This window comes from Thunnus maccoyii, chromosome 8 (assembly GCF_910596095.1).
Source record: "Thunnus maccoyii chromosome 8, fThuMac1.1, whole genome shotgun sequence".
In the NCBI taxonomy this organism is placed as follows: domain Eukaryota; kingdom Metazoa; phylum Chordata; class Actinopteri; order Scombriformes; family Scombridae; genus Thunnus; species Thunnus maccoyii.
Genome location: NC_056540.1, coordinates 33,782,072 through 33,809,599, shown reverse-complemented (window position 1 = coordinate 33,809,599; position 27,528 = coordinate 33,782,072). Strand labels below are relative to the sequence as shown.

The following is a 27,528-nucleotide window of genomic DNA, read 5'->3' as shown; positions in this document are numbered from 1 at the left end:
GCTGTCCAAGGCCTCTCTAATGAGCCAACATGGACTCGGTTCTGACCACTTTCCTTCCTCCCCGCTGACCTCCTCTGAGGTCATTGACTCCCACCACCGCGACCCGACCAATCACAGCCGGGCGCTGTGACGGACAGCCGCCGACTCCAAGGACACGGAGGGGCGGAGGGATTAGACGGCGAGGACGAACGCGGCGTTATTAAAGGATTGTGATGCTGACATTTGTGAGTGTTTTGTTTTTTTATGTGACATTGGATGAAACATGAATGAATGAATCTTTGCTGCTTGTTTTAAAAAAAAGAAACATGCAGTTCAGAGCAGGAAGTAAACAGTCGACCGTGATGCGTTTACACTCTCAACAATTTCCTGTTAATCCCACGTTTTCAGCTCGTAAAACGTGAAGTTTGATCTGACGTTCAGATCCGTGTGCTGTATAAAAACCTTATTTTCCATGTGTGGTGTTGATTAAACAGTTCACACAGTGCGGTCTGCAGGCAGGAAGTGAGAGGTGAGAAAGAAGTGAGACAGAAGAACGACACCAGCAAACACAAGCAGGAAGAAACAGAGAAAAACGAGACGGATGTCAGCAGCTGTTTCATACATGTACTGTCATTACTGTGACTGCGTCTTCCATATGGATTATGTTTTTAACTTAACTGATAAAACGTTTGCATATTTGACGAGATGTCCATGAAATACAGGATTTTTTTTAAAGACACATTTGGTGCATTTGTGTGTCGTTGTTTTCATTTCTGTGAAATTCAACCTGCAGAGACTTGTGATTGTCATGTCAGAGTTACAGCAGCATCATGAAACCTCTTCACCAAACACAAGAGGCTGTTCTGACCCAATGCTAGTTTTATTTTTTATATTATATTATGGTATGACTGTCAGCTGTTATAATCTGCTGTAGCTCTGATTGGTAATAACATGATTATCCTTCAATGTGCAACTAACAATAAATCTGAGACAGTTTTCAGCTAAAAACCAACAGACTCTTCTGTGTGTACATGATCACATGATCACTGTGTTGTGCGTTCAAGTATCCGACAGCTGCTGCAGAACATTTTTCAAATTCAATAAACAACCAAACTCAAACATTCTTCTTTTCGCAGTCTCAGTTCTTAAATGTCAAAGCTTCCTTGAACGCACCATCGAAGACGGTTTTCAAAACAGTCCCGACATCAGGTCAAAGTTCATTCATTGACCCGGGAGACAAAAATGATCTTAACTCAATGTCCACTTATGAGATTTAAACTGCATGTCATGGTCTTCATCAGCTGATGGAGTTACTCAGTTCTCATGAAGCGATTTTTCCTTTTATTGAAGCGTTTTTAGAACATTTTGTCCTAAAAGTAAAATGATTGAAAAGATTTCACCAAAACAAACTGAACAAACTTCATCTGCTGATGAAGATCTTTTGGAAAAAGCCAGTAAGTCGACCTTGAGTTAAGATTGTTTAGTCAAACAGAAAATAAACGCTGGCAGTGACGGATCATCTCTCTGTAACACGTTTCAAGCCTCTGCAAGAGGATTTTTTATTGAAATAAAGTGGAAGCAGATGCTGCCCAGGAGGAAATCAATCCACAAATTGATAAATGATTTGGGAAACTGATCAGCAGTGAAGTAATGTGTTATGTAATGATGGAGGTCTGCACTGTGCTGCGTTCACTGGCAGCATCCAGAGAACGTTTAACAACAAGATTCACCTCCAGACAACAGCTGATGCTAAAAATCATTCAACACACACACTCGATACCAAAACGACTGCAGCAGAACTTTACGTTACATCATCAACACGAAACCAAACACCTCTGATGCAAAATGAGTCCTGGACTGGAGCCGGAAAACCTGAACCAGACTTCTGCAGAAGAACGAAGCAGCGTGTTTGTGTTTGTGTGTTTGAAGAGAAAGAAAACAGAACAAATAAACAGCAGACATGAAGACATGAAGTCCTACCTGTCGATGATGACGGGGTCGGAGGGCGTCTCGTTGCGATTTCCGCAGCTCTTCTTGTCACAACACCGACTGGAAGAGAAAACAAGACGCTGAGTTAAAGAGATTCTTACAAAGAAAGTAACTGAGTACATTTATTCAAGTACAGTTTAGAGGTACTTGTACTTTACTTGAGTATTTCCATGTGATGCTACTTTCTACATTTCAGAGGGAAATATTGTACTTTCTACTCCACTACATTTATTTGACAGCTTTAGTTACTTTTCAGATGAAGATTTGACACAATGGATAATATAACAAGCTTTTAAAATACAACACATTGTTAAAGTTAGAGCAGCATGTTACTGTTGTAGCTGCTGGAGGTGGAGCTAGTTTACACTACTTTATATACAGTTAGCTAGTTTAGTCCAGTGGTTCCCAACCTAGGGGTCGGGCCCCTCCAAAGGGTCAGCAGATAAATCTGAGGGGTGGTGAGATGATTAATGGGAGAGGAAAGAAGAAAAAACAAAGTTCTGATACACAAATCTGTTTTCAGTTTTTGGACTTTTTCTCTAATCTTTGATTTTTGCTGAAATATTGGATCATTTGAACATTTATTGAAATGAAAGCATGTGAGAAGTTTAGAGGGAAAAATCACTATTTGGTGGAGCTGTTAACAACTCATAGACATGTGAAATGTGACCCCGACTACACACTGCTTTTTGTAAGACGTCAAAAGACAAAAAGGTTGGAAACCACTGGTTTCATCACTGATGCTTCACTATTAATAATCTAATGATGTCATATATAATAATATATCAGTCAGAGGGACCAAACCACTACTTTTACTGCAATACTTGAACTACATCAAGCTCATAATACTTATGTACTTTTACTGCAATACTTGAACTACATCAAGCTCATAATACTTATGTACTTTTACTGCAATACTTGAACTACATCAAGCTCATAATACTTATGTACTTTTACTGCAATACTTGAACTACATCAAGCTCATAATACTTATGTACTTTTACTGCAATACTTGAACTACATCAAGCTCATAATACTTATGTACTTTTACTGCAATACTTGAACTACATCAAGCTCATAATACTTATGTACTTTTACTGCAATACTTTAACTACATCAAGCTCATAATACTTATGTACTTTTACTATAGTAGGATTTTTCATGCAGGACTTTTACTTGTAAAGGAGTATTTTTACATTGATGTATTGGTACTTTTACTGCAGTAAAGTATCTGAGTACTTCTTCCATCTCTGGTCTTTAGTTTTAATAAAACACATTAGAGACAGAACAGAGTTCCTCACAAACATAAAAGAACAAACAAGGAAAACAACAATATAACAAATCAAAGAGTACGTAGAAAACACGTCAAAGAAAAAGCTGGAAGTTACTTTATGAGCATGAAAACATTAAATATTCTGTATCTAAAGTTTCCTTAAAAAAGCAGAACTTTGTTTCTATTTTCCCTGATATTAATATTAAATCACTTGATTCTATCAAGAAAGCTTTTAAGAGATAATTAGTAAATTACAGGTGAATAAAAGATCTGTAAAAATAAAGTGTCTTAATTCTGTTCACACACACACACACACACACACACACAGAGTCCAGCTGGGCGGAGTCCAAGCCAAGGTCACTAACAGTTGGACGGCGCCCAGCGATGGATCCCCCCGCCCCGACCCCCGGTGCTGTCGCCCCTGACAACCAGCCAGCCAACCAGACGGCCGCTCGCCAAACAGCCGTCCAGGTAGCCGGAGGGCAAACGGCCGGCGAGCGTTTCATCCAACCAGCCGCCGACTCCAACATGAAGCAGACGAACGGGAGCCGGTCCACAGTCTGTGGAGGCATCCGGAGGGAGGGGGGAGGGGGGGCGCTGGGTTTCTATCTCTGCTCTGCAGGGGGCGGGCGGAGCCAAATGAGGCCTTTGGTGGCGCAGGTCAGTGTGACATGTTGAACAGCAGCAGGCTGAAGCCAACACATTAATATCCATCACACACACACACACACACTCACACACACTCACACACACACTCACACACACACTCACACACACTCACACACATACACACACACACACACACACACACTCACACACACTCACACACATACACACACACACACTCACACACACTCACACACATACACACACACACACACACACACACTCACACACACTCACACACACACACACACACACACACTCACACACACTCACACACATACACACACACACACTCACACACACACACACACACACACACTCACACACACACACACACTCACACACTCACACACACTCACACACACACACACACACACTCACACTCACACACACACACACACACTCACACTCACACACACACACACACACACACACACACTCACACACACACACACACTCACACACTCACACACATACACACACACACACTCACACTCACACACACACAAGAGAGAGAGAGGTCTGATCAGCTGCGTTCACTGACCAACAGCTGGAGGGAACCTCTGAGTACATTTACTCAACTACTGCAATACTACAAGTACTTCACTACTGCATCAAGTACTTCACTACTGCATCAAGTAATGTACAATTCAGATGTAGTTGTACTTTATGTGAGTACTTCATTTCAGAGGCAAATGTTCACCTTTTTACTTTAAATTTACTTTGTAGATTCATATTTTACATTTAAAACCTGATGATTTTATAAAATTTGATGTTTTGTTATTCTGAAATACTCAGTATATAAAATACTCAACAGTGTATAAAATACTTAGTATATAAAAGTATATAGAAGAATCAAAATCAGCTCCAACATAAAAATGCTGCTTAAAGGTAAAATATTAAGTTTAAACTTAAGCTAATTGATCTATTAATTGATTTGTTGATCAACAGAAAATTAAACTGCAACTATGTTAATAATCAATAAATCATCATTTCTAAAGCAAACACGTCAAACATTAACGGTTTCCAGACTCGCACGTTTTAGGATAAACTGACGTCTATCAGCTGATTGATCAGCTGATTGATCAGATATCATATCGACGTGTTTGTCAGCTGATAAAAGACAGAAGAAGAACAGAAAGTTTCTTCTTCTGCTGTAAATCTGCTCGACACATTTCCAGGTTGTTATTGTTAAAACTCATTTAATGGAACCTGAAAATTATTTCTGTTATGAGCTGTGGAAAGAAAATAAATACAGGACTTTAACTCGTAGTAAAGTAGTAATGTAGTACTATTAAACTGTAGTAGAGTAGTAGAGTAGTACTATTAAACTGCAGTAGAGTAGTAGAGTAGTAATGTAATACTATTAAACTGTAGTAGAGTAGTAATGTAGTACTATTAAACTGTAGTAAAGTAGTAGAGTAGTAATGTAGTACTATTAAACTGTAGTAGAGTAGTAATGTAGTACTATTAAACTGTAGTAAAGTAGTAGAGTAGTAATGTAATACTATTAAACTGTAGTAGAGTAGTAATGTAGTACTATTAAACTGTAGTAAAGTAGTAGAGTAGTAATGTAATACTATTAAACTGTAGTAAAGTAGTAGAGTAGTACTATTAAACTTTAGTAGAGTAGTAGAGTAGTAATATAATACTATTAAACTGTAGTACAGTAGTAGAGTAGTACTATTAAACTGCAGTAGAGTAGTAGAGTAGTAATGTAATACTATTAAACTGTAGTAGAGTAGTAATGTAGTACTATTAAACTGTAGTAAAGTAGTAGAGTAGTAATGTAGTACTATTAAACTGTAGTAGAGTAGTAATGTAGTACTATTAAACTGTAGTAAAGTAGTAGAGTAGTACTATTAAACTTTAGTAGAGTAGTAGAGTAGTAATGTAGTACTATTAAACTGTAGTACAGTAGTAGAGTAGTACTATTAAACTGTAGTAAAGTAGTAGAGTAGTAATGTAGTACTATTAAACTGTAGTACAGTAGTAGAGTAGTACTATTAAACTGTAGTACAGTAGTAGAGTAGTAATGTAGTACTATTAAACTGTAGTAGAGTAGTAATGTAGTACTATTAAACTGTAGTAAAGTAGTAGAGTAGTAATGTAGTACTATTAAACTGTAGTAGAGTAGTAATGTAGTACTATTAAACTGTAGTAAAGTAGTAGAGTAGTACTATTAAACTGTAGTACAGTAGTAGAGTAGTAATGTAGTACTATTAAACTGTAGTAGAGTAGTAGAGTAGTACTATTAAACTGCAGTAGAGTAGTAGAGTAGTAATGTAATACTATTAAACTGTAGTAGAGTAGTAATGTAGTACTATTAAACTGTAGTAAAGTAGTAGAGTAGTAATGTAGTACTATTAAACTGTAGTAGAGTAGTAATGTAATACTATTAAACTGTAGTAAAGTAGTAGAGTAGTACTATTAAACTTTAGTAGAGTAGTAGAGTAGTAATGTAATACTATTAAACTGTAGTAGAGTAGTAGAGTAGTACTATTAAACTGCAGTAGAGTAGTAGAGTAGTAATGTAATACTATTAAACTGTAGTAGAGTAGTAATGTAGTACTATTAAACTGTAGTAAAGTAGTAGAGTAGTAATGTAGTACTATTAAACTGTAGTAGAGTAGTAATGTAGTACTATTAAACTGTAGTAAAGTAGTAGAGTAGTACTATTAAACTTTAGTAGAGTAGTAGAGTAGTAATGTAGTACTATTAAACTGTAGTACAGTAGTAGAGTAGTACTATTAAACTGTAGTAAAGTAGTAGAGTAGTAATGTAGTACTATTAAACTGTGGTACAGTAGTAGAGTAGTACTATTAAACTGTAGTACAGTAGTAGAGTAGTAATGTAGTACTATTAAACTGTAGTAGAGTAGTAATGTAGTACTATTAAACTGTAGTAAAGTAGTAGAGTAGTAATGTAGTACTATTAAACTGTAGTACAGTAGTAGAGTAGTACTATTAAACTGTAGTACAGTAGTAGAGTAGTAATGTAGTACTATTAAACTGTAGTAGAGTAGTAATGTAGTACTATTAAACTGTAGTAGAGTAGTAGAGTAGTAATGTAGTACTATTAAACTGTAGTAGAGTAGTAGAGTAGTAATGTAGTACTATTAAACTGTAGTACAGTAGTAGAGTAGTAATGTAGTACTATTAAACTGTAGTAAAGTAGTAGAGTAGTAATGTAGTACTATTAAACTGTAGTAAAGTAGTAATGTAGTACTATTAAACTGTAGTAAAGTAGTAATGTAGTACTATTAAACTGTAGTAAAGTAGTAGAGTAGTAATGTAGTACTATTAAACTGTAGTAAAGTAGTAATGTAGTACTATTAAACTGTAGTAAAGTAGTAATGTAGTACTATTAAACTGTAGTAAAGTAGTAGAGTAGTAATGTAGTACTATTAAACTGTAGTACAGTAGTAGAGTAGTAATGTAGTACTATTAAACTGTAGTAGAGTAGTAGAGTAGTACTATTAAACTGCAGTAGAGTAGTAGAGTAGTAATGTAATACTATTAAACTGTAGTAGAGTAGTAATGTAGTACTATTAAACTGTAGTAAAGTAGTAGAGTAGTAATGTAGTACTATTAAACTGTAGTAAAGTAGTAGAGTAGTAATGTAGTACTATTAAACTGTAGTAGAGTAGTAATGTAGTACTATTAAACTGTAGTAAAGTAGTAGAGTAGTACTATTAAACTTTAGTAGAGTAGTAGAGTAGTAATGTAGTACTATTAAACTGTAGTAAAGTAGTAGAGTAGTAATGTAGTACTATTAAACTGTAGTAGAGTAGTAATGTAGTACTATTAAACTGTAGTAAAGTAGTAGAGTAGTACTATTAAACTTTAGTAGAGTAGTAGAGTAGTAATGTAGTACTATTAAACTGTAGTACAGTAGTAGAGTAGTACTATTAAACTGTAGTAAAGTAGTAGAGTAGTAATGTAGTACTATTAAACTGTAGTACAGTAGTAGAGTAGTACTATTAAACTGTAGTACAGTAGTAGAGTAGTAATGTAGTACTATTAAACTGTAGTAGAGTAGTAATGTAGTACTATTAAACTGTAGTAAAGTAGTAGAGTAGTAATGTAGTACTATTAAACTGTAGTACAGTAGTAGAGTAGTAATGTAGTACTATTAAACTGTAGTAGAGTAGTAATGTAGTACTATTAAACTGTAGTAGAGTAGTAGAGTAGTAATGTAGTACTATTAAACTGTAGTAGAGTAGTAGAGTAGTAATGTAGTACTATTAAACTGTAGTACAGTAGTAGAGTAGTAATGTAGTACTATTAAACTGTAGTAAAGTAGTAGAGTAGTAATGTAGTACTATTAAACTGTAGTAAAGTAGTAATGTAGTACTATTAAACTGTAGTAAAGTAGTAATGTAGTACTATTAAACTGTAGTAAAGTAGTAGAGTAGTAATGTAGTACTATTAAACTGTAGTACAGTAGTAGAGTAGTAATGTAGTACTATTAAACTGTAGTACAGTAGTAGAGTAGTACTATTAAACTTTAGTAGAGTAGTAGAGTAGTAATGTAGTACTATTAAACTGTAGTACAGTAGTAGAGTAGTACTATTAAACTGTAGTACAGTAGTAGAGTAGTAATGTAGTACTATTAAACTGTAGTAGAGTAGTAATGTAGTACTATTAAACTGTAGTAGAGTAGTAGAGTAGTAATGTAGTACTATTAAACTGTAGTACAGTAGTAGAGTAGTAATGTAGTACTATTAAACTGTAGTAAAGTAGTAGAGTAGTAATGTAGTACTATTAAACTGTAGTAAAGTAGTAATGTAGTACTATTAAACTGTAGTAAAGTAGTAATGTAGTACTATTAAACTGTAGTAAAGTAGTAGAGTAGTAATGTAGTACTATTAAACTGTAGTAAAGTAGTAATGTAGTACTATTAAACTGTAGTAAAGTAGTAGAGTAGTAATGTAGTACTATTAAACTGTAGTACAGTAGTAATTTAGTGCTATTAAACTGTAGTAGAGTAGTAATGTAGTACTATTAAACTGTAGTACAGTAGCAGAGTAGTACTATTGAACTGTAGTAGAGTAGTAATGTAGTACTATGTAACTGTAGTACAGTAGTAGAGTAGTACTATTAAAGTGTAGTACAGGATGCGTACTCTTCTTCTTCCTCCACTGAGTCACAGTCAGTTCCTCAGTGAAGTGAAACGGCTTCAGAGGCTCCAACGAGACAGAAATGTAAGAAATTTGTCAGAATGAATTTATAACACTAAACATCAGCGCGACTCTGCGCTGCAGCTTCTGAAATGCAAATGTGAGTCTGACAGAACGGATCCATCTATCATTAATAACAACAAGTCAGTCCTGACATGAGATCTAATTTTCTGCCTATAATCTCCTGACGAGCTGCTACTGCACAATGAATTCACATCTTTTTCTTTTTTTCTCTTTCTTATCGCTGTGAGGGTCATTAACATATCTTCCGGTAATTCTTAAAAATTAATCATATCGCATTTGACCCGCGACGTCCAATTACGCTCCTGCATTCGCCCCATGCTGTCCTGAATCAAATTGCCATTTGACAAACAATCGTCAAATCGAGGCTGCGAATGCCAAATGAGACGCTTTATGAATCATTTATCACGCCGTTTGATCTCTAAGTACAGAAAAATCATAAACTAAGCGCTGTGTTTGTGTCCCCGCTGTCTCTGTGTCTCTGTATGGATGTGTATGTGTGACTGTTGCCATAGAACGCGCCACCATAATTTATTCCCCCAGCTACTTGGAACCATTAGTGAAAGTTCCAGGAGACCAATTAGCATTGGAAACCCACTGGTGCTGCTGTGGTGACAACCTCCTCCAAACTGCCAAAGAAGTGTTATAAACAAACTGGACCCCAGGAGCACTGCCGGGGCCCCTCCAGGGACCCGGGGCCCCTTTCCAAAGACGAAAACAAACCTTGGCTGAGCGTCCACAATATCGCCTTAATGACGTTTCCCCCCGGGCCGCAAACAGGCTAACACCACGGCCGGCTAATGACTGAGAGGAACAACACACACAAACCTGAGAGGGAGTGTGAAGCTACGAGTGTGTGTGTGTGTGTGTGTGTGTGTGAGGCTAAAAACCAACATAAATAAAACAAACTCTGTGTGTGTGTGTGTGTGTGTGTGTGAGAGAGAGAGAGAGAGAGAGAGAGAGAGAGAGGCTAAAAACTGACAAAAATAAAACAAACTGTGTGTGTGTGTTGTTGCCGCTGTCACTCATTTTGGCGGGGAGAGTTCGTCCCTGGTCGCCACTGCAAAGAGGCTTCTCAGGTCGCCGTGCAGCCACCACACACACACACACACACACAGAAACACACACACACACACACACACACACACACACACACACACACACACTCAGGCCCCAAAAATAATTCAGCCACATGAGCCAGTTTGGCCGGGGAGCCTCAGCCGGGCCACACATGCATCATTACCGCTGGCTGCTCCTCCTCGCCGCTCAGCAGCCACTTCAGACGCCGCCACAAGTGGAATCTACTTAAGGCACAAAGAGAAGGTTTGTCCGGGCATGTCGGCGCTCTACTATCACACACACACACACACACACACACACACACACTGAGAGCCATTCAAAGGCTCCCTGAGGGTCGTGCACTCGGATCACAGCGTCCAGATAACACCAAGCAGGACGTGGGCCGGCTCGCTTTCAAAGGGCAAGTGTTGTAATTACCCGAAGGCCTGGAACAGCCAGGCCTGATGATTCGCTCCAGCCAGCGCCGCCTGGCCTAGAAACCACTTTCCTCTCGGCAAGCATGGCAGCAGCTTTTTCTCAGCGTTGCCCTGAGCCTGGCAGACAGCGAGGGAGCGAGGTGGCGGCGAGCGGCCCGGAGCTGGCGAGCCTCCGGGAGCCCACTGGCAACATCGCCGTGCCAACCTGGCTGCCGCCACTGCGCCTGCTCATTGGTTTGTGATTGGAAGCTTTGGAAAGCAGCGGAGTCCTGTTTAAGAATGGTTAATGTGCCGAAATGATACGATGGAGGGGTCACACACACACACACACACACACACACACACATTTAGTCCTGAAACCTCAGTTTCCGACAGTGGACAAAAATAATTTCATATTTCTGCTTATCTGTACTGAGAACACACGGAGAACATCCTGATTTAAAGGCAGAGTCAGTCATTCTGGACAAAAGATTGTTGTTATTGTTATTTGTTATTTGAACTAAACACTCAAACAAACGCACCCTCCCTTCTGCTCCTTCAGAAGCTCCGCCCACCAAATTCATGGCTGGGACCAAAAAGCTAAAACCTAGAAATATGATGGAATCCAGAGCGATGCATCAGCTGTAGAGTCACTTCTGTTGCTCTCACACTTTATCACAACAGTCCGTCCTCACTCTCCGCCCCTCTGCGGCCGACCTGCACTCAGCGTCAGTCAGCTGACTCCACCAGCTGATTGCATGTCAGCTCCACGGGAAGAAATCCAGTGTTTGTATTTACTGATTCATTGATACGGTTAATAAGTTGAAAACACTTATACAGCAGGATATTTGTGTGATTTAAACAGCTGCCTGCTCAGATTGCGCTTCACTAAACATCGCAGAAACGGACTTGGGCGGAGCATAAAAAGACGTGTGTGGTCCATGAGACTGTCTGGGATTCAGTGTGGATGATGCATTTAATAAAATGGAAGCGTATCTTTCTATGTGAACTGGCCACAGCCTCTCTCTCCAGTTCACCAGCCATCCTCCACCATTCAATGGCTGCTGGAGACGGCCATGTCCTCACACAGACAGCTGCTCTGATGACGTCCCTGTCCTGTGCACCAGCACCAACGCCTCCAGCTGATTGGTTGATTGGAGTAGTGTTGTGTTGCTCAGTCTGAGCCTGTTTGTTTCCCATCTACAGAACCAGAGCTATGTATGAACAGCTAGTGGACTGTGAGGAGATATTCACTGAATCTGACAAAAAGTTTATTGAACAATTTTTCTCTACAATCACTGACTCCACCTTTAGAGCTCCAAAAACTTGCCGACATTTCGACCCAACCGAGCAACTTTATTGATCTATGAAGTAGATTTCAACAACACATTGAAATTGTAACATCATTTATCTTATAATTCTTATGTCAAATTCTTCTCAGCACTTTCTCTGTATGTGACATCGTGAATGTTTTTCATACCAAAATGAAAACTCTGAATATGAGAAAAGTGGTGACTCCGACAAGTAACAGACAAATGTGTTTGTGTGAGGAAACTCCTGCATGTAGCTGCACTGAACTCACTGAACAGTGACGGATCATAAACTGATGAAACTGACTTGTCATCTTTCTGGTGGATTCAGTGTGTTTACCTGCACCAGGTTACGCAGGTAATCAGGGAACACGTTTACCTGCACTTTAGTAACCTGGTCACTGTAAACATGCAGTAAACATTTCTTGACTTCTCTTTCTTTGGAGGGGAGGTAGAGTAATAAACTTTAAGTCCCCATCAAAATGTGTGATTATGAACTGCAGATTTTTATAAAGCCTGATAGAAAGAGCTGTGTTCCTGAAATCATTTTAACCAATAATATCCATATTTATCTGCTGTTGAATGTAAAATGTGAATCTCCAGTGTAACTCCAGCTACTGTAATGTGATGGAGGGAAACGTAGAAAGTCTTCCCATTGTTTTGTTTTCTTAAAAACAGATTAATAATAATATTTCTACTCGTTAATACTCAGGTAAAGTAGCAGAGTCTCTACACTGGCCTGAAGGACACAAGTGGAGTTTCTTGGTCTATAAATCACCGGGGAGGCTAACGGGGTGTTCCTCCACCTGTACAAGCCGGAACAGATGCTACACCCAAAGGTGCCGCCTGGTGAGTGTGATCCAGGTAGACAAACCAACAGGGACGCCCATAAAGACGGTATCACCTGGGACCGTGAAGGTAGAGAGACACAGAGAGCCGGAGAGAGAGAGAGAGAGAGATGGAAACAGTGAGGCAGTCTCTGATCCCTCACTCATTAGCGAATGGAAACACAGCATCCATCAGGGGGAAAGCTGGTTAATAATCACACTCAATCACATAATGACTGAAGCTCCGAGACGCAGACAGCCAGCCGTCATTATGGAAATGAAGCTCGTATCGAAGGAATCTCGCAGGGGGGAAATGAGCTCGACGCCCCGTTAAAAGGAAGGAGGAGAGAAGTTTAGAGATACTAAAGTTTGGATGAACAAGTGAAGGAGATTAACGCTGGAGCAGGTGTATGAGGAGGTCAAACTGCACGGCTGTTTGTTCTGTTACAGCATGAAGACGAAGCTTCTGGTCTCAGAGACAAACTGGTGTTGACACACAAGTCCAACCCCGAAACCCTGAGCCTTCGCTTCAGAAAGTCACATTAAACATCTGCCTAAAAAGACTAAATGTACAAAAACAGTAAATCAGTTACTGCTCATCATCGAAACCAGTTTACTCCATATTTATACCAGTCTACTGCACATCTAAACCAGTTTACTCCATATTTACCCCAGTCTGCTGCACATATAAACCAGTTTACTCCATATTTATACCAGTCTACTGCACATCTAAACCAGTTTACTCCATATTTATACCAGTCTACTGCACGTATAAACCAGTTTACTCCATATTTACAGCAGTCTACTGCACATATAAACCAGTTTACTCCATATTTATACCAGTCCACTGCACATATAAACTAATTTACTCCTTATTTACACCAGTATACTGCACGTTTAAACCAGTTTACTCCATATTTATACCAGTCTACTGCACGTATAAACCAGTTTACTCCATATTTACAGCAGTCTACTGCACATATAAACCAGTTTACTCCATATTTATACCAGTCTACTGCACATATAAACCAGTTTACTCCATATTTATACCAGTCTACTGCATGTATAAACCAGTTTATTCCATATTTATACCAGTCTACTGCACATATAAACCAGTTTACTCCATATTTATACCAGTCTACTGCACATATAAACCAGTTTACTCCATATTTATACCAGTCTACTGCACATATAAACCAGTTTACTCCATATTTATACCAGTCTACTGCACATATAAACCAGTTTACTCCATATTTATACCAGTCTACTGCATGTATAAACCAGTTTATTCCATATTTATACCAGTCTACTGCACATATAAACCATTTTACTCTAAATGTTCATCAGTGTATTCACACCCAAACCATGTTTGGACCAGTTTAACTCTAAACAGGTTAAATCTAACATGATAAGAGTTTACTGCACACCTAAACCAGTATAAACCAGTTCACTTTATAGATAAACCAATTTAGAGAGAATGTAAACAGTTTACTCTGCATATTAACCAGTTCACTGTACTCCTAAAGCACCTGCCTACTACACATGTAAACCAGTTTACTCCAAATGTATTTACCAGTTAACCTCCACAAATAAACCAGTTTACTGGACATAGAAACATGTTTCCTCTAAAGATAAAAGCACACGTTTACTGCTTTTGGCCAGTTTACATGTAAACCAGTTTAGCCTACAGATGAACCAGTTTACTGCACAGCTAAACCAGTACACTCCACACATCAACCAGTCTCCTGCACATTTAGACCAGTTTACCTGCATTAACCAGACTGGTGCACATGTGAACTATCTTGTGCAGATAAAACCTGTAAATCTTTTCTTTTGTCGACATCTGGAGAGAAAAACACACAACGTTCTGTATTTATGTGTTTATGTGTGTGTTTGTACATGTGTGTGTTTATATGTGTGTGTTTGTACGTGTGTGTGTCCTATTTTTATCCCTCTTCTTCTTCTTGTTCTTCTTCACTCCTCAGTCTGAACCAGTAAAACCATTAACTCTCAGACAACAGCAGACACGCAGGGCAGGAAACGTGTTGATTGGTGTGATCAACGACAAACCGAACCAACAGCTGCTCTTCTTTTCTTCTACACACACACACACACACTCACATACCACACACACACGCACACACACACCCACACAAACACACATACTCACACAGTCATACAAGCCAACACACACAAACACACACACACTCACACAGACACGGTGTTGCCACGGTACTAAAATTTGGTTTTGATACCAAGTCAAGAATTTTGATAATCAATACTGGTTCCTTAATAAAAATTATAATAAATGTATTTTTATACATCAGCTGCAGCTCAAAGTGCTTTATGAGCCAAAAAAACAGTTAAAATTCAAAAGTATCTCGAGAGAGAAAGGAAGTAAAATAATAATAATGAATTATTCTGTAACATGGTTGTAAATTTCTAACATTTAACAGAAACTGAACTGCTGTAACGTTTCTATCTCACCGACTGAAATCTGCTTTATTTTCTCCTGTTTTATGATTAATATCCTCGTTATGATTATCAGCGTTTGTTGTTTTCTTACCTGCACATGATCTCGTGGGTGAGGAGGACGCGACACATCTCCGGGTTCTTGTCCTGTCCTTCATACAGGATGGGCTGAAACACACAGACAGAATTCATTTCATTCTGTTTGTGCACAATAAGGGAAATATCTACATCATGAAAATCAAGTTATTACAATATGCAGTCAAAAGTAACATTGACGCCACATGTTCACCTGCTGCAGTTTACAGGACTGTTGTGACTCCGGTTCTCACAGTGAAGCTTTTTGTAGTTTACTCTTATTTCTTTCCTGTTCTGATGTCGGATGTTAAACATCTGCCTGCAAGTCAACAGTCAGGGCTTCAACCTGCTCTGAATGCTTCATTCATGAAGCATCTTTTTCTGAGCACCAGTGTCTTTTTCATTTGTCCCCAATGAGGAGAGAACGTATACGGCAGCATGCGGCCGCCTGGAGAGAAAGTGCTGCATCTTGTGAAGACAAATCATCTTTCAAAATCTTTCATTCCTGTTAAACCTTGACAGCAGTATGTGGAATGAATATTTCTATACTCGTGAAGTTTTATTGTCTTAACTAATCATTCTGGGGCTTGTTATTGCTGGGACTATGATTTTACTTATTTATTATGTATCTATTTACTTTTCATTTATTTACATGTCTGTGAGTACCTGTGTACTGACTGTCTCTGGCATAGATCTGTCTGTTATTTGTTTGTTTGTTTGTTTGTTTTCTTATGCATGGTCTGGGTACACGGCCAAACTGAGCTGCCCTTTCAGGATAAATAAAGTTGTCTGAGTCTGAGTCTTTTTTCAGAGCGATGCTGATTGATGCCAGTCTATCATACAACAGCGGTTAGAGTAGTAATATGTTGTCAAGATATTGTTGTCGTTACCTCAGAATGAGCTCTTTATATCTACAGAGGGAGCAGGTCTCTACGGTAGCCCAGAACAGACAAACCAAACACTGGTTCTGCAGAGGGACTTCCGTGTTTTTCATGAGTTTCGTGGCCTCCGTAAGTTCTCCTACTCGCTTGGAAGGGGAGGCTGTAGCTACTGGGGTTTTAAAGCCTTTAAAGCCTGGTCACAGCAGGAAGTGATGCAGAGAAATTCATCACTGCGTTAAAACAAATGATTTTGTTCTTTCTGTGAATACTGAAGATATTTCACACCTCCTCTCCGATTATATTGAACCTTTTTTACTTGTCTTTTAGAGTTTAGTTTGGATATTTCATGTCAACAACATTAATTCAGTATAATGTTGTGTGCACAGAGTCCTGATGAGGCGACACTTTATGGAACATGATATTTAGAGTCTGAAGAACATTTTGATTCTAAATATATTTAAATTATTTTATTTTCTCTGTACTGGGCTGTTTACTCATCCTGGTATTTGTCACCATTATGTTCAATAAAAAGTTAGTGAAGAGGTCAAATAAAGCTCAGTGACTAACTGGACAATAAGTGAAACCAGTTGATATAAAGTCTGTGAGACCTTGTCTCTGTAGTGGATCAGTTCTGGTTTTAGTTTGAAACTCTTTGTCTCCTCAGAGATCAGCTCTGTCAGTTTATTGACTTAAATATCGAAATTCAAGTATAATAAAGTTACTAAAAATTATTAACGGTGATAAACTTGACACAAACAATCTGCACAGATTGACTTTAATTTAATAGTTCTAAATGCTTTATGAGCAGATCTTTCTTCTATCAAATCATAAATTGTCCACATATTTGGGAAGAAGTTTATTCTTTGGTCTCTTCGGCAGGTGTGTTCGTCACTTTCTCCCTCCGCCTCTGAGCTGCCTGAAACCCGACACCAACAATACAGTCAAACATGGCCGCCGACCGCTTCCTGCACGCAGAAACACCTTTATCAAGAAATACACCTCCCAGCTCCCAGCTCCCCTTTTGGTGGTCTCAGCCTCCTCCAGCCTTCCCAGAATTCCCTGCCAGATGGCGGGCGGCGCCCCAGGATGCAGCCCCCCCCCCCTCCTTATCCTCCCATCGCCCCCCCTGCCCCCCTCCCCCCCCCCCCCCCCCACCTCCTCCTCCTCACACCCACCGAGCTGTCATGTCAGCGTCCGGATGACGGATGACCGCTGAGACGAGAGAGGTGTGTGTGTGTGTGTGTGTGGTGCTTTTTGTAATACCCTGGTGGTTGTAAATGAACTCCAGTAAGAGCACGCGTGTGTGTGTGTGTGTGTGTGTGTGTGTGTGTGTGTGTGTGTGTCCGCCTCCCCCTCTTTTCCTGCGATGACCTACAGTACCACTACCTCATCCACCTTTATAGTCAAAACAGACCTCCGCCCTGCACACACACACACACACACTCTCTCTCTCTAACACACACACACACACACACACACACACACACACACACACACACACACACACTCTCTCTCTCTCTAACACACACACACACACACACACACACACACACACACTCTCTCTCTCTCTCTCTAACACACACACACACACACACACACACCCCTGGGGGACAATACTTTTAGGATAACGACCACTTCTGCATTATTGATCCTGATCCTGGCTCTGTTCCTCTGGATTAAAATGCTCCAGTTTGACCAGGAGGGATGTGGATTGCATCAGTGTGTGTGTGTGTGTGTGTGTGTGTGTGTGTAGATTTTGTGGTCGATATTTATACATCATCATTCCTGATACAAGAGTCCCTGTGAGTGTGTGACTGCACGTCCACTTTCATGCTTATTTGTGGATTAACGTGCAGATTCTGCTCTTCGTCCGTCTTTGCGACGAGCAGCTCGAGTTTTAGACTTTGTGAGGAAATTTTCTCCAAAGTGATAATAAGAACGTTGACGAGAAGACATGAGGACGTTTTTATAAATGTGTACATTCTAGACGGTGAGGACATTTATTGGAAAGGGAGGATTTTTAAGTGGGGACATGTTTAAAAAATTAGGACATTTCACGAGAAAATTTTTTGAAAATGAACAAAACATTTCTGGAAAGTGATCAGATTTCCTCAGTAAACTGAGGACATTCTTGAGAGGTGACACCATCTCTAGAAGGTGTGGACGCTGTTGGAAAGTGATTTTGGGCTGTTTGAGGGTTAAAGAGGATCAGGTTCAGGTTCAGAGAACACATGCTTGTCACTTCTCTCCTCGTTGACTCTTAGATTTGTTTTGTGTGTTTGCTGTCGGGGGTTTTTTTTCGTTCCCCTCCCTGAATAAAGCGCCTCACACAGCGAGCTCAGCGCTGCTCCCCCGGAGCCCCTCGGCCTCTCCGTGTGATGTAACTCACTGTGGAAAGTGAATCTGCTGCACAGACGCTGCCGTCGCGGCCGCGTTGCTCCACAGTCCAATTTGCATTAATTCATCTCCTCCTCGCCCTGACAATCCCGCGGACGCGGGGCCTCTAACGGGCCCTCGGCGGGGTCTCATCGATCCGCGGGGACTCCAGCCGACCCGTCTGTCAGGTCTGACTGTCGACCAATGGGGTGTCATGTAGTTGGAGGTGAGGGTGGAGGCGTGTGTGTGTGTGTGTGTGTGGGTGTCATGGAGGAGGAGGTGTCAGGATTATTGTCTCCAGTGTGCCGTCGCTGCGCCACATTAGGGCCTATTGATCGGTTTCCGTGGCTGACGCTTTGTCGGGGAGCCGCTTGGCACATCGATCGGTGACATGCCGACAGGGCCGACCAGCAGCGGGGGGGCTGATGGGAGGGGGAGGGGGATAAATAAGCAGGAGGTATAGCTGGAAGGATGTCGGAGGGTTAAACAGCTGTTTGGAGATTATTTTTGTTTAGAGGGTTTTCTTTAATGTTCACAGTGATTTAGTTGATGGATCAGAGTGTTGAGGATTTACTTTGTGGATTTCTTGGAGACCCCCGGGGGGGGCCCCAGGACCTCCAGGGGCCACAAAAGCCAAAGTTCACAGCATGTCTGTTGGTTTCAGTAATTTGTTTGTAAATTTGCACGACTAAAGAGCAGCATCAGCTGAGACGGCTCCTGCATTCTCCCTTCATCCTGTGGCTGTGTCTTGTCAAGGGCCAATATGTCAAAATCTAGATGAAGACTTTTACGGTTTTAGTTGATGTTTTGCTCACATGGAGCATTAATTTCCTCAGTAAACTTGTGTTTTGTTGCACAGAAAACCTGGAGCTCTGCTTGACCTCTGACTCTGTGTCTCTGTGATGAAGATGAAACGTTTTCTCTGCTGTGTGAAGTGAACTTCATGTCAGCTGGGTTGTCGGGGTGAAGGTCAGCAGGGGCCCGAACGCAAACTTTTATCCTGAGGGCCCCAAACAGTTTAATCTGACCAAGAGAGAGAAATAGCATCACATCCTGGATAAATGAAGAGAAAGAGCTGTGCAGTAAACCAGATACAGAAGGCTGAGGGTGTGTTTGTGTCATTATATTTATAATAAATACAATAAAACATCTCATCTGTTCACTGACGTGCAAAAACTATAAAACAACCTATAAACATCATGTGACACAAACGTTCTGCATGAAACTGAAGCTTGAAACAGGATAAAACGTTAATTTAACTTTAATAACTTTCATTTAACTTTAGTAGGTATTACTCATTAAAATTATGACTCATCTACATTAAACATAATATAAAAAAACGTAGCGGACAGTTGAATTTCAAACAGGTTTTATAGTCTTTTTTTTAATGTTTTCCTAATTTTATTTTATTTTTATTGATGTTTATTATTTGGCTCTTGTGTTAAATGTTCTGTACTCGCTGTTAAAGCTTTTAAGAGGAGTTATAATCTTAATGAAAACCGGCCAATAGAAAAAGACTTCAGATTGGTGGAGTGAAGCAGGAAGGTGTGTGAGAGCTGAGCGAGCTGCAGGAGCGACGCTGGCAGGATCGACTGGAATTTAGAAATATTTGGCGTTTTTTTTTTTTTTTTTTTTTGTCTTGGCAGAGAAACTGTTCACAGGTTCAAATCCCACTCGGGGGTTCTGAGTGAGTGAAAACCGGAAAAGTGGGAGGAACTGGAGGATCCGGAGTCAGCTGAAGACCGAGCTACACAGCTGGAAAGGAAAACACATCAGTGCTGCTGGAGTTCAGAGGAGAGAGAGAGAGAGAGAAGGAGGTGTAGAGGAGGAGGAGGAGGAGGAGGAGGAGCAGACGAAGGGTTTTGAGGGTTAATACGAATGTTTACGAGGAGATTCTACAAGTAAAGGAGAGAGATTTCGAGGGTTAGTTAAAGTTTGAGGGGATGTTTGATTAACAGAAGACTTGAAAGATATAGCAAACGCTTCTGAGGTTAGAATCTGGATCGATTCGCTGAGTGTTTTATTTATCTTCGGTTTTATAGTCGGCTGTGTGTGTGTGTGTGTGTGTGTAGCAGTTTCTAAAGTCGCAGTAAGTCAGAGAAAATTTGTGGTTTTAGTGGAAGTATTTGCCAGGCGACCAGCAGAGAATAGTTACAGCACATAAATCCCACTAAAACACACACTGAGCTTTTTACATTTCAGTTTAGATCAAACAAATTACATAAAACCTGTTAATTATTGATCTTTAGAAGTGCTGGTAGTTGTATTTCTGAACTTTAGACATAGACAGGCTAGCAGTTTCCCTCTGCTTCCAGTCTTTATGCTAAGCTAGGCTAACCACATCCTGTGCAGCTCTGTGCTGAGACCATGTGACCCCTGAGAGACACGTAGCAGCGTTTTCTAATCTGGTGTCTCTATCAGCAGTGATCAGCAGGACGACATCATCAACACGTCACTGTTAATCAATACTGATGATTGATGATGTGACAGCGCTGTGGTTTAAAGATGATGGTTTGGGTTCAAATGATCACTTTGTTAAGGTCAGAGAAACATGTGGTGGGTTAAAGTTACTACTTCCTTAAAGTTAGGCCACCTTCGTCGTCATGGCAACAATAATAACCACGGGGTTACAGCAACCAATAACTTTCAGTGTTTTAAGAAAGACTTGAAAAACTGTGAAACTACCCTTTAATACTTTGCATTTAACAAATATTTGATTCATTATGAAGGGATCTTCTAATGGTCAGTATGAACAGGAGGAATGATTACAGCAAGAAAAACAGCTTTAATGTTCATTTAGACTCCTGACTGTTGGTTTAAGACACACTCTGCTTTGCTTTTTTCTCTGTTTTATTATTACAGTGCTGTTCCTTCCTGTTATAACACATCCTTTGGCTTTAAATTTGTTAAATTGAGCAGCAGCTGTGAAGTCAAAAACTGTTTCTTCCTGCCGGCCGCCGTAGTTTAGTCATATATTAATTGTACTTGAGATTATTTGAGGTTGGAGTGTTTGTAGAATCTCACCTGTTTGGTCATGGAGTCTATCAGCCGAACATAAAGGTCTTGTTCTGTCCTGATGCCTGAAAAACACACAAAAAACTCACATAAATCATCTGAAACAAACACTGAAGATCTGAAGACACAAACACACGATTTAAAGAAGAATTATTGTCATAATTATTTGCGAGTTTGAACAGAATTGACTGCCTGACGACACATTTACACCACCGGCACACATGCATGCATGCATTAGCCTGTTATGCTAATTTGGTGCCAGTATGCAAAATTTTAAAAAAAATAAAAAAAACCTCCAACAAAAGAAGTGATTCCTAATAATATTCTGTGAATGAATTCTGTTATTATTTATGTCCCGGTTGTGTATTTATGTTTTTTTTTCTGTAGCTCTTGTCATCTCGTCCCAGCTATGCTAACCCCCCTCAGCAAAAACAAACATTAGCTCCAGAGCTGTTTATTATTTATAGGCCAGGCTGCCTTTAACTGCCGAACCCCCCCCCCACCCTCACCCCCCCCCGCTGCCTTTTTCCTCAAGGATAACAAGGAATCCTCATTCTCTGACAAATTAAATATCAATCAGGATTGCTTGTCTTTTATTAGCTATGCATCTGAGCGTAAATGTGACACAAACACGACATGGGGTGCAGGAAGCAAATTGCAGGGAACACCTGTTAGCGGCAGAGTAGCTCTAATTGTATTGGATGGTGGGTTGGAGGGGTTTTTTTTGTTTTTTTTTCTTGTTTTTTGGGCCGTTTCCTCACAGCTTCCTGTGCTTTCTAATTGACATGATTCACTCCTCGCTCTGCAGCTGAGTGCTGAGCAGTCTGCAGCTAAATGGCGGCTATCCGTCCCGGTTGCAGATGAGGTCAATTACCTCCGTAAGATGCTAATCCGACGATGCCGACTCATATTAGAGTGATTTATCCCCCTTTGGAAGAAAACACTCTTTTATGTCCCACTTTATCTCCAGTTTCTGCAGGGGTCTGAGAGCATTACGGCCGTCCTCCTCCTGCAGGTCTGGACTCGCGCCAGCACAAAAGCCGAGCTGTGTGTTTTGAATCAGCAAAAGATCCCACCACTTTCCCCCGATGGACAAAACAGAGGTCAGGTTTGGTTGCTTGTGGAAGATTCCAGATGTCTGAAACGCTGCTCTGCCTCTCTCTGTGTGTGCTGATAATGAAAAAGTTTTTCCAGCCTCGCAGTCTTAAAAGTGCACAGTTCACTTAAACTATAAGTCCAGTGAGGTGACCTTTAATATAAATTCCTTCTCTACAAATTCTCAACTTTAATTCATCCAGACAAACTTCAACAGACAGTAACACCTGTGGGGGAAAGACGGATCATTACCTGAACTTCATCAATCAATACTGCAAATCTAAAGACTCACTTCATCCACCAGTGTTTTAAAAAGGTTTGATTTAGGTTTAATTCTATGCTGCCAATCACTGTGAAAGAGGCACCGTTAGAGTATAAAAGTGTGTTTATATTCTACTGACTGGCAGAAAAAGTCCTGCAAGAAAAACCCTGCTGCAGTAAAAGTACATAAGTATTATGAGCTGGATGTAGTTAAAGTATTGCAGTAAAAGTACATAAGTATTATGAGCTTGATGTAGTTAAAGTATTGCAGTAAAAGTACATAAGTATTATGAGCTTGATGTAGTTAAAGTATTGCAGTAAAAGTAGTGGTTTGGTCCCTCTGACTGATATATTATTATATATGACATCATTAGATTATTAATAGTGAAGCATCAGTGTTAGAGCAGCATGTTACTGTTGTAGCTGCTGGAGGTGGAGCTAGTTTACACTACTTTATATACAGTTAGCTAGTTTAGTGCAGTGGTTCCCAACCTAGGGGTGGGGCCCCTCCAAAGGGTCATCAGATAAATCTGAGGGGTGGTGAGATGATTAATGGGAGAGGAAAGAAGAAAAAACAAAGTTCTGATACACAAATCTGTTTTCAGTTTTTGGACTTTTTCTCTAATCTTTGATTTTTGCTGAAATATTGGATCATTTGAACATTTATTGAAATGAAAGCATGTGAGAAGTTTAGAGGGAAAAATCACTATTTGGTGGAGCTGTTAACAACTCATAGACATGTGAAATGTGACCCCGACTACACACTGCTTTTTGTAAGACGTCAAAAGACAAAAAGGTTGGAAACCACTGGTTTCATCTTTAACAATGTGTTGTATTTTAAAAGCTTGTTATATTATCCATTGTGTCAAATCTTCATCTGAAAAGTAACTAAAGCTGTCAAATAAATGTAGTGGAGTAGAAAGTACAATATTTCCCTCTGAAATGTAGAAAGTAGCATCACATGGAAATACTCAAGTAAAGTACAAGTACCTCTAAACTGTACTTAATTACAGTATTTAAGTAAATGTACTTAGTTATTTTGGTAATTTGCATCATCAAATATGTTCATCCCGCTTTTTAAAGCTCCTCACCGACATAAAGAGATGTAGTTTTCACAAACACACAATGTGTCTTAAAATGATCTCTGGTTCTTAAAACTGAACAAACATATATTTTTTATATATATCAGCTGTGCAGAGAATTTTAGCCTCTTTTAGCTTCTAGTTTTGATAAACTGGTTGTAGACTTCCTGCCCAGCAAACAGCAGACACACAGAGTCAGACACTAACTGGTGAAGACAGTGGAACATTTAGCAGCTAGGTTGCTAATATTTCCCTCAGTGGTTGTTTGGAGACTAAAAAATCTCTTTCTATTACAAATTATTGAAGGCTACTTGTGGGGTTCCCCAGGGTTCAATGTTAGGCCCATCATTGTTTATTTTTCACATCATTTTTTAAATATCTAATGTTAAAAATTAGTTGCACATCATTTTTAAGAAACAGTGTTAAAGGTCAGTACAGCAGCGTTTTACAGTTATGACAAAAAAACTACATTTTAACAAGATCCTTTTCATGTTATTACAAGATATTTTTCATATTATTTTGAGATATTTTCTTCTACTTTTCTCATATACAACATGATAAGTTAGTAAGTTGTTATAACAAGAAAAAGATCCACTCTGTGCTTAAAGAGACGATATTGTAGCCTACAAAAAGTGAAAGTTACTGGTTTGTATGGTTCTCATTGGGAATATTTCCAGGAATATTCACGGTTCCCATTGAGAGGATGAACTCCCGATGACACCAGTGACCTTTCCTCTGGTTCCAACATCAGGATAAACTTTACAGTTTCAGCTCCACAAGACTCAGAGAGCAGCTAAATGATCAGCACACGGTTTGTTCTGTAATATTATGGTTGTTAGACGACTCTACTGTAAGATCTCTACTTTCATTCATTCATAAATGTTCAGTGTTTTTCTCACCGTTGCTGTAGAGGAGCTGTAGCCTGTAGTGGATGCCGTTGTTGGTCTTCTCTCCGTTGTACTCCTGTCACACACAAACACACAAATCACACTTTATACAACATGTTACTGTGATGAAAGGTGTAATAAAACATTTACAGTCATCCAGCAGCTCTCAGCGGGCAGCGACGGTCGTCGCTGTCAGATTTATTCCTGTGAAAGTCAAACGTGTAGATAAACGTTACAGAACATTAACAACCTCTCTTCTAGATCCACAGATTTCTGTCGATGGTTTGATTATGATTAAGTACGGAAGCTCGTTTGTGCCAGAAAAATAGAAAACAGTGGATGAAAAGTTAGAAATGATGAAAATAAAATAATTTTTAGTGTATTTTCATCATAAAACATAGTGAAAAATACAAAATATTCATACATTTGTTATGATAATAAATTTGACTTTAAAGTTTTGCAATGTAAAAATTACAGTAAAAATTACAGTAAAAATTACAGTCCAAACTTTGATATAAAAAGTCAAAATTTTACAAAACTATAATTTCCAAATCAAAATTCATAGAAAGTAAGTCACAATTTTGATTTTTCGAATCAAAATTGTGATTTAATTAGTCAAAATTTTATCTTAGTTTTCAAATTTTTCAAGTTTTTTAATTTTTTAAAAATTCTTAAATATGTTTTTTTCAGATAAATTTGACTTAAAGAGGTAATTTTAACTTGGAATGTCATACATTTTACTTACTATTTTTTAATTTTGATTAGTAATTTTATTTCTGTCATTTCTTACATTGTATAATTATAATTATAATAATGGGCTTCTATATCAAAGTTTCCTTAAAGCACATTTTTAAAATATATATTTAAACTTGTTTTTTAACAAATATTTCATAAACTCCAGTTTAATTTCTTCAGTTGAGTTTTCAATATTATAATAATTATTATCACAGTTATTGTTATGATTTAATTGGTTCGGTTAGAAGCAGTTGCATCATGATAACTTAAGCTTGTCCAGCTGGGTGACATCTGCTGTGACCTTTGACCTCTGACCTCACAGGCCTGGGACTCAGCCAGGTGAGCAGGTGAGCAGGTGATTCACAGTCGGCATGAAGACAAAGCCAACATCTCTCTCTCTCTCTCTCTCTCTCTCTCTAATCTGTGCTCTCGGTGTCTCTCGGCCATTAAAGAACAACTCTGCTCCCGTATTAAACTTCACAAACTGAACTGTAACAGTTCTTTACAGTTAAAACACCACTTTTATCGGCCTTTTATTGACATTTTATGAAAAGATTTTATGAAAAAATAAAACATTTTTAAAAAAAATATTTAAAAAAATGGGTCATTTTAAATCCTGAGTTGCTTAAAACAATGGTTGCTAGCAAGCAGTTTTCTTCTGAGTGTATTGCATCACTCAGGTCCTTGTGTCAGTGCACGATACAAACAAAACATGGAAACACTTGGAAAACATTATTCTATAGTCCTCCTAACAGTTTTGGGGCGTCAGAGTACTAGTGCTGGACTAAATGTTAGTGTTTGTAACGTGTCTGTTCACAACACGGTGGTTTATGTTGGTAATTGTCATTTTTGTGCTGGTTTATAGTTTTAATCATGAGTGAGGTGACCCTGCATTTTAAAAAAAATGGAAATATTTCATCTCTCTTTTATATTTTTGTGCAGGTGTTCAGGGTTGAAATGTTTCATCATATAGTGAGACTGTGAATGTTTTTTTCTCCATAGTGTAAAACCAGAAGAATACACTCTGTCTGCTCTCTGAAAGCTTTAATTACACATTTATTGATGACTGATGAGGTGTTTATGAATAAAAAATAGATTTATGGTTCAGAAGAGACTAATTATGTAATTAGTATTTAGGGTTAAAATCTGTCCTGTATGGGGCTGAGTATCTGGTCACGTTAGATCAATCAGTACGTTGAGAGCGGGATGTGTTATGAATTCAAATAAATACAAGCTAGTTAGCTTCGCTAGTTAACAGATAGTTGATTAAATAAATAACATGTTGCAGGTACTGGTACCAGTATCAGTTCAAACACTGGTCCTGTTTCCTCTCCCTCGTGTACGCTTTATGACCATCTCTTCTTCTGTTTTTTCTCTTTCTTTTCTCTCTCTCTGCCCTCTCACCCCTTCTTCTTCTTCTTCTTCTTCTTCTTCTGTTTTTCTTTTTTAACCTTTATTCCCATTTTCCTTCATTCCTCCCAAACATCTCTCTCTCACTTTCTCTCTTTCTGTCTCTTCTTTCAGCCTCTGTCGGTCGGCCACTCGGTGCCAACTGTGCCTGGGAGTGTTGGCTCAGTCCCAGTGTGTGTGTGTGTGTGTGTGTGTGTGTGTGTGTGTGTGTGTGTGTGTGTGTGTGTGTGTGTGTGTGTGTGTGTGTGTGTGTGTGTTGGGGGATATCGGGGCGAGAGACTAGAGGTCAAAGCCGAGGTGAGGTGAGTGAGTGGGTGGAGTGGAGGGAGGATTTAGTGCCAGCTGGCAGCTGATCAAAGAACAAACCCCCCCTAAACCTGTCTGGATGTTATTATTATTATCATTAGGATTATTAGTGCTTGTAGTGGTTCATAGTACAGGTCTGCTTATTTTTATTTTTGTCAACAAATCTCAGGTACACTCAATACGTTCCTCCTCCTCTACTCTGTCTTTCAGC

The 27,528-nt window shown here is 39.2% G+C and overlaps 1 protein-coding gene across 2 annotated transcripts in view; it reads right to left on the bottom strand.

Moving 5' to 3' along the window:
- LOC121901539 (transcription factor COE3-like) overlaps positions 1-27,528 on the bottom strand; it is a 166,850-nt gene that overhangs the window by 114,460 nt on the left and 24,862 nt on the right. For both annotated transcript variants that reach the window (XM_042418384.1, XM_042418383.1), the window contains exons 3-6: positions 24,879-24,942; positions 21,551-21,606; positions 15,289-15,362; positions 1,960-2,028 (exon numbers count right to left, since the gene is read on the bottom strand). In XM_042418384.1, the coding sequence (XP_042274318.1) occupies positions 1,960-2,028; positions 15,289-15,362; positions 21,551-21,606; positions 24,879-24,942 (263 nt within the window). The remainder of the gene's footprint in view (positions 1-1,959; positions 2,029-15,288; positions 15,363-21,550; positions 21,607-24,878; positions 24,943-27,528) is intronic.